The sequence below is a fragment of the Arvicola amphibius genome, chromosome 8, assembly GCF_903992535.2.
Source record: "Arvicola amphibius chromosome 8, mArvAmp1.2, whole genome shotgun sequence".
NCBI lineage: Eukaryota > Metazoa > Chordata > Mammalia > Rodentia > Cricetidae > Arvicola > Arvicola amphibius.
In genome coordinates this window covers 66,603,068-66,609,610 of record NC_052054.1, presented here as the reverse complement: position 1 = coordinate 66,609,610, position 6,543 = coordinate 66,603,068, and the positions used below count along the sequence as shown (strand labels likewise).

Sequence of the window (6,543 nt, the reverse complement as noted above, 5' to 3'; positions counted from 1 at the left end):
ATACACGGTTCCTCTGTTGGTCTACTTACCCTTTATAAAAGGGACTCCAGCCAGCCTGATCGTGGCAAATATGGCTCTGGCGGCCTTGCCCTTCTTCCCCATTAGATTACACTCCTAAAGCAAGCCACCAAGATCTATACTCTTATTTGGAAATTTCCTCCTGAGGCTGACTACCAAGGTCCAACTGTGGAAGCAATCAAAAGCCTTTTGGCTCACCTAATTAACATGCCTAATTAAAGCCAAACACCTCATCCTAATACAGGGTTCCCCTTTTACCTTTATAAACTGTCATTTGACTATAGGCTACGTCTGTCTCTTCTCTATCCGAAGGCAGTCCTTTGTTCCTCTGGGACAAACACCCCTTTCCCCCTCTCCCTCATCCTCTATCTCCTGTTTTTGTCTATTATCCCCTTGGTCTTGCCGTGTCACATATCAGTCCCTTCACCTTCTCTCTTCTTTCCCTCTCTCGCTTCTACTCCCCACCCCGCAATGTTCAGTCTGGACGTTTTCAAATACCTCTGTTGTTCTCTCCCGCAGATCTACCATAAAACCTCTACCATACTAGGAGCCAACATGTCATTTTCAGCACCCTGTTCCCCTGAACAGAGGAGCATATGGAAGCCAGGTTCAATTTCCAGTTCTCGCTTCGCATCGGACTGACCAAAAATCGTATTCTTAGACTAGATGCACCTGGCTAGGGGCCAGTCACAAAGCCACACCCTGAAGACCATGGGGCTTCCCTGGCACCCCAAGGAATCCCGGAATTTACTTGCCACCAAAGAAATTAGAAGTGGCAAAAGTCACAAGCCATACACTAGAGGAGCGGGAAGTGTAAGCCTTCAGAGTCATTCAACCTGATTTTCAGAACTTCCTACCACATAACATGGGTCACAGCACAAAATGGCGTCGCATAGACAAATACAGACGGATTTCCGCCCCTCCACGGCAGCCAGGCCAAGACGCCAGCCTACGCGTATCATTTGCATACGCAAAGAAACGGAGGAACTTCATTGGTTAGAGCTGACGTCCATCACTCTAAACCGGCTTCCCATTAGTAGTAGCTTTCCAGTCCTACCCGCCCCACAAGCCCAGAACACGACCGCCCCTGTCTATTGGTCAGTGACCCTTCCGTCACTTGTTTAAAACCCTCTAAGTCCCGCCTTCCCTCGCCCCGCCCCGGCCACTGGCCGACCGTTAGTCGCGTGCGCGACTTCCTCGGGGCGGGAGCGCGCGCGCGTGTACGCCGGGCCGCACGGGCGTCTCATTCAAACGGCCCAATCAGCGGCCGCGTCGCCTGCGGGGACGCCCCCCGTACTCTCTGCTCTGGCTTTGCAGCCTGTCGGTTCCCCCGGTGTCCCCCTCCGCCGGCGGGGGCCCTCCTTGGAGGGACTGCCCCACAGACTCGACTGGAACTTCGGCCCCGTTCGGGGGACGGCGGAGAAGAGCGCGTCGACGGCCAATCAACGTGCGCGTTGACGTCCGCGGTTAGAGCGCGCCGCGGTGGGGGGGCGGGGGCGGGGCCTGCGAGCGCCTATAAAAGTGCGGTGTTGCGCGCGCGGCCGGCTTAGTGCGGCCGGGCAGGCGTGACGTTGTGAGCGTTTTGTAGCGGTTGTCGTAGTTAGCGAGTAGCGGAGCGGGGCCTCGGGGGGCCTCGCTAGGGCCACAGCGGCCGGCAGTTGGGCCCCCCGCCCCGGCCGGCGGTCCAAGGAGTGCAGGAAGGGGGCCGGGGGGACCCGCCCCCGGTCAGCCGAAGTCATGGTGAGCGACGCGGGCGGCCTGAGGGGCGGTTGGGGACTTTGGCAGAGAAGGCAGCTACGTCCCATGTGTTCCTTGCCAGCTTCTGAGTGCTTTGATGGCTCCCCTCAACGTCCGGAGCCAGGAGTCGGCCCTAGAACCATTCTGCTTGGCGTTGCAGGGGCCCAGGCGGGCCTCGGTGCCTTGGGGAGTGCTTTGGGCCCCTTGCGGCCCGCCCGTGGATGTGCTCAAGAGCAAGACATTCGCCGCCATTTCGCCCAGGGCTTTTTTTTTTTCGGGGGGCGGGGGAGCTCAAGACTAAGTAGGTAAAAAGCACACTGTAGGCCTCAAGCCCACCTGGAACTAACTGCTAGTGGACCCATGCGCGTCTTAACGAACGGTCTTTGGGAGGTTTTGAGTACGGAAAGCCTCCTGCAAACCCTTTCTGAGACTACCTCGCATATCCGTGGGCTGGCCAGCCTTGGCGCAACGGCCAGAAGCATCCCGGGTGAGGGTGTAGTTGACTGGCAAGGATTGACAGCCCGGAACCAGCAAGGTCACGATTCTGTTGTCCTCCGAATTTTTAATCCCAGATATTTCGGGCTGCTCATTCTTCTTTTCCATCCTTGCCCAGAACTCCAACGTAGAGAATCTGCCTCCGCACATCATCCGCCTAGTGTACAAGGAGGTGACAACACTGACGGCCGACCCACCTGATGGCATTAAAGTCTTCCCCAATGAGGAGGATCTCACGGACCTGCAGGTCACCATCGAGGGCCCTGGTGAGTATAGGCACAGGCACGAAAGGGAGGGGCCGCTTTTTTTCTCTGACTGGAACAAACAGGATTCAAGGCAGTCTCTCAGGTGCTGGTGACAGTGTGGGTAGGTCGGGCACAGCGTTGTGCCTGTGAGTATTATCTAAGACCCCACAAATGCAATACTGTGTCGAGAAGCTCCTGGTCACTGAGCATGTAATAGAGTTCTTGCCTAGGCTTGGCCTATGGCTGTCAAGTATGACTTTCCAGGGACCTGGGGATGGGTAGAAATTAAATAGAAAGTGCACCAGCTAGTCCAGAAACCCTGCTCAGCTGTCAGAGTGTTGGACTCTGGAAGAATTGCAGGGCAAACAAGACTCAGCATTGTGAGGGACCGAGTAGTAATAACTGATTGTATTAAGTATGGGAAAGTTTAGGTTTGTAAGTCAGGATGTTTCAAGATATATGAAGTGTCTGGTCTATAGCGTTGAAGGTGTGGAGAGCATCTTCCTGGGCTACTGTTAGCTAGTTTAGTGGGTGAATAGAACATCTGTGATTATCATTTTCAACCCAAGCAAGTAGGTAAATGAAAACATGTCTCATGAGAATCGGGAAAGGCCTGGGAAATGGTTTGCAAGAAAAGTTTGTGGGTTGGATCCCTTTGTCTTGAAGAGTGTGTGCCTTAGACACGTGGATATCCAGGAGTGTGGACTGTAGTGCAGGGTATATAATATAGTCAAGGTATAAAGGTGCCTATAGTACCTGGGAAACTGTTCTTTGTTGCCCTGAATTCCCCCAGCCTCAGAAGCGATTGACAGGCTATCCCCCTTAGCCAGACCCAAGGTTGAGATGTTGAAGGATGCTAGAACAACATCCTAACCTAGTTCCTTCCTCTTCCAGAGGGCACCCCCTATGCTGGAGGTCTGTTTCGTATGAAGCTCCTACTGGGCAAGGATTTCCCTGCCTCTCCACCCAAGGGCTACTTCCTGACCAAGATCTTCCACCCAAATGTGGGGGCCAATGGTGAGATCTGTGTCAATGTGCTCAAAAGGGACTGGACGGCTGAGTTGGGCATCCGACATGTGTTGCTGGTGAGTTTCAGCCTAGTGCTTCGTTGGGATTCTAAAAATCAACTGTGGAGTAGTAGCGGGGGGACGGAGTCAAATGAAAATTAAGTTCCCAGCTGTTGTAAAAAATAGTGCAAGGATTACCTGCCGTATGGCACCAGGTACAGTTCTGCTGTGTCAAGGGGTTGCACTTCACCATGTTCAACAATTGGGTTTGTATTATAGGGTAGTTTCATGGAAGGTAGAGAGCAGTGTGTGGATGAAAGGCTATGATATTTATGTGCCATTATTTTCCCTAATTTGTTCACTTGCTGGCCCAAGCTGCCCTTGGACTTGTGATCCTCCTGCCATGGTTATTACATATTTTTTTTTGACCCAAGGATGTGGTCATAAAGACAAACTCCTCCCCTAGAAGCTGAGTTTGCAAGATTGTGCCACCCAACTCAGTAGCGTGGGTTTTGTTGTGGCGATTTTTGAGAGTGGGGATTGTTTTTTTCCAGGGTGTTTAACAGTGACAGTGCAACCATCGCCACTGTCCATAATTCAAAATCATTTTCCTGTACTAGTGGGGTTTTTCTTCTTCTTTTTCTAGCTGTGGTCCTTAGACTGCCTGCGACATTTTGTGATGTCAGGAGATATGCTTGGTTGTCAGTACTGCTGCTGGCATGTTGTGGGTGGAGGCAGGGGACACTATTAGGCATCTGCTTTGTAGAAGGCTGTACCACAGTTCTCCCGAGTCAGTTGAGGTGGAGATACTGGTCTAGGCCAGTGCTCTAAGGTCTCTAAAGGCCACTTAAAGTAGTTCACATGGTGCTTCCCTTGCCCCTCCCATAATAGACTTAGGGGTTTTTTATTATTATTTCTAATGAGCCTCTAGGGCTGATGGTAGTGAAGATAGAGAATTGGGGTTTCCTTCAGGGCACCTGGAAAGGATTAAGTTCCTAGGTAAACAACCCCAAAACCTTTACTGCTTATACAATTTTTTGTTTTTCGAGACAGGGTTTCTCTGTGTAACAGCCCTGGTTGTTATGTAGACTAGGCTGACCTTGAACTCAAGGAGACCCACCTGCCTCTGCCTCCCAAATTCTGGGATTAAAGGCGTGTGCCACTGCTACCTGGCTATACAAAATTCTTCCTGTGGTCAGTCTAGTGTTTTTCCCTCTTGGACGTAATCTATTCCTATGGCTTTGAATTTTGGCAGCTTGGAGTTCTGGTAAAGCCACTGACTGACCACTTTAGGTTTCTGTACCCTACATAGTAAGTAGTATGTAAGACATAGGAAAACCAAATATGAGTTCTCCTAAGTGCTTTGGTCCCCTGATTACTACCTCTGAACTCATACCTGTAGAGGCAATGCCAAGGCTACATTAGCTACAAAATGGCTGGGGCTGATAATGGGCTTCTTAAAGGACAGGCCTCTGGCCAAATCAGGCTGCACTTGCGAATGCTTGAAGTGTTTGTAGTAATAAGAAAGCAGCCTTTGATGGTGACATACATAAGTAAGGATGCTAATAGACTGGTTCTGATCAGGGAGACGATTTGGTATTGAAAGTAAGAGCTGTTATGGGGGCCATGAATCTGGACAAGTTCCCTGACTCTAGACCCTTTTCCCACAGACCATCAAGTGCCTGCTGATCCACCCTAACCCAGAGTCTGCACTCAACGAGGAGGCCGGTCGCCTGCTCTTGGAGAACTATGAAGAGTATGCTGCTCGGGCTCGTCTGCTTACAGAGATCCATGGGGGTGCAGGTGGCACCAGCAGTGGGAGGGCTGAGGCTACCAGGGGCGTGGCAAGTGGGGCTACAGCCTCCTCCACTGACCCTATGACCCCAGGAGTCCTGGGAGGAGCTGAGGGTCCCATGGCCAAGAAACATGCAGGCGAGCGAGATAAAAAGTTGGCAGCCAAGAAAAAGTTGGATAAGAAGCGGGCACTGAGGCGACTGTAGTGGGCTCTTCTCCTTACTTCCTTCTGTTCTATCCCCTCCCACTCTGTCTCTAAGTTATTTAAATTATGGCTGGGGTGGGGGAGGGAATGGGGGGGCACCAGAACCTGGATTTGGTTTTCTAAATAAAAATTGGAAAAGCAGTTTCTGTGCCTGAAGATGTCTAGCCCTCTACCTGTATTGTGGCATAGAGCAGCTCACGTTCTTATTTTGACACCAGGCATGCAAAGCCACCAAAGCTGTAGCCCTCATAGAGACCCACCTGGCTGTCTGCCTTAGGAGTGCTGGGAGTCACTTTGCCCACTTAATTGAAATTCTTGTGGTAGCACCTAGGATTCTTTTAGGAGCTGCTCCACCACATGGCCTATCAGGACTAAGGCTCTTGGCTCAGATGAAGTGGAAATTCCAGAGAGTAAGGCTGGGTAAGAATGCTCAGATGACAGTTAAGAGAGGTTGTTGTTCTTGCAGATCCCCAGTCATGTACTGTGTGCAGCTACAACTTCAGTTCCAGGGACTCCAGCCACCTCTTCTGATCACTGCCACCAGGCCCATATGTGGTGCATGGTCAGAAAGACATACATAAACATCAAATCTTAAAAAAAATACTGTAATTTCAAATCTAGGGCCACTGACAGGAGGGACTTGTCCACAGTCTCAGGTTCTGTTGTAACCTAAGTGGAAATGTCTGGGTTTGTGCACCAGAAAGCAGTATATGCTTTCTGTTAATGTACTTTTATATTATTTGAGCCAGTTTCATTAAAGGAAGGAAAAGGCTCAATGTTTAGACTATGTGGTGTTCTTTCAAAAGAGGTTCCTAGTCACAACTGCCTAAAACTGCAGCTCCAGAAGATTTGACACTAAGTAGAACTTTGCGGCGAGCGAGCCCTGACCAGCAGGGAAAGATCACCACCGACACAGGATTCTTCTCTGATCACACTTTAATGAAGCGCTGCTTGGTTGAGGGAGAGCTGGAAGCAGGGGGCCCCGAGCCGGGCTGGGTGGCGGCTTATATAGAGGAGGACGGGGCGTGTCTACTGATTAGGT

General features: G+C 51.0%; 1 protein-coding gene across 1 annotated transcript; it reads left to right on the top strand.

Moving 5' to 3' along the window:
• The first annotated feature begins 1,576 nt into the window (after positions 1 to 1,576).
• On the top strand, positions 1,577 to 5,642 carry Ube2s (ubiquitin conjugating enzyme E2 S). Its single transcript, XM_038339564.1, has 4 exons — positions 1,577 to 1,758; positions 2,369 to 2,516; positions 3,390 to 3,580; positions 5,173 to 5,642. Exons 1-4 carry the CDS (start codon positions 1,756 to 1,758, stop codon positions 5,500 to 5,502), a joined length of 672 nt encoding a protein of 223 aa, XP_038195492.1. The 5' UTR covers positions 1,577 to 1,755; the 3' UTR covers positions 5,503 to 5,642.
• Positions 5,643 to 6,543: the final 901 nt, after the last annotated feature.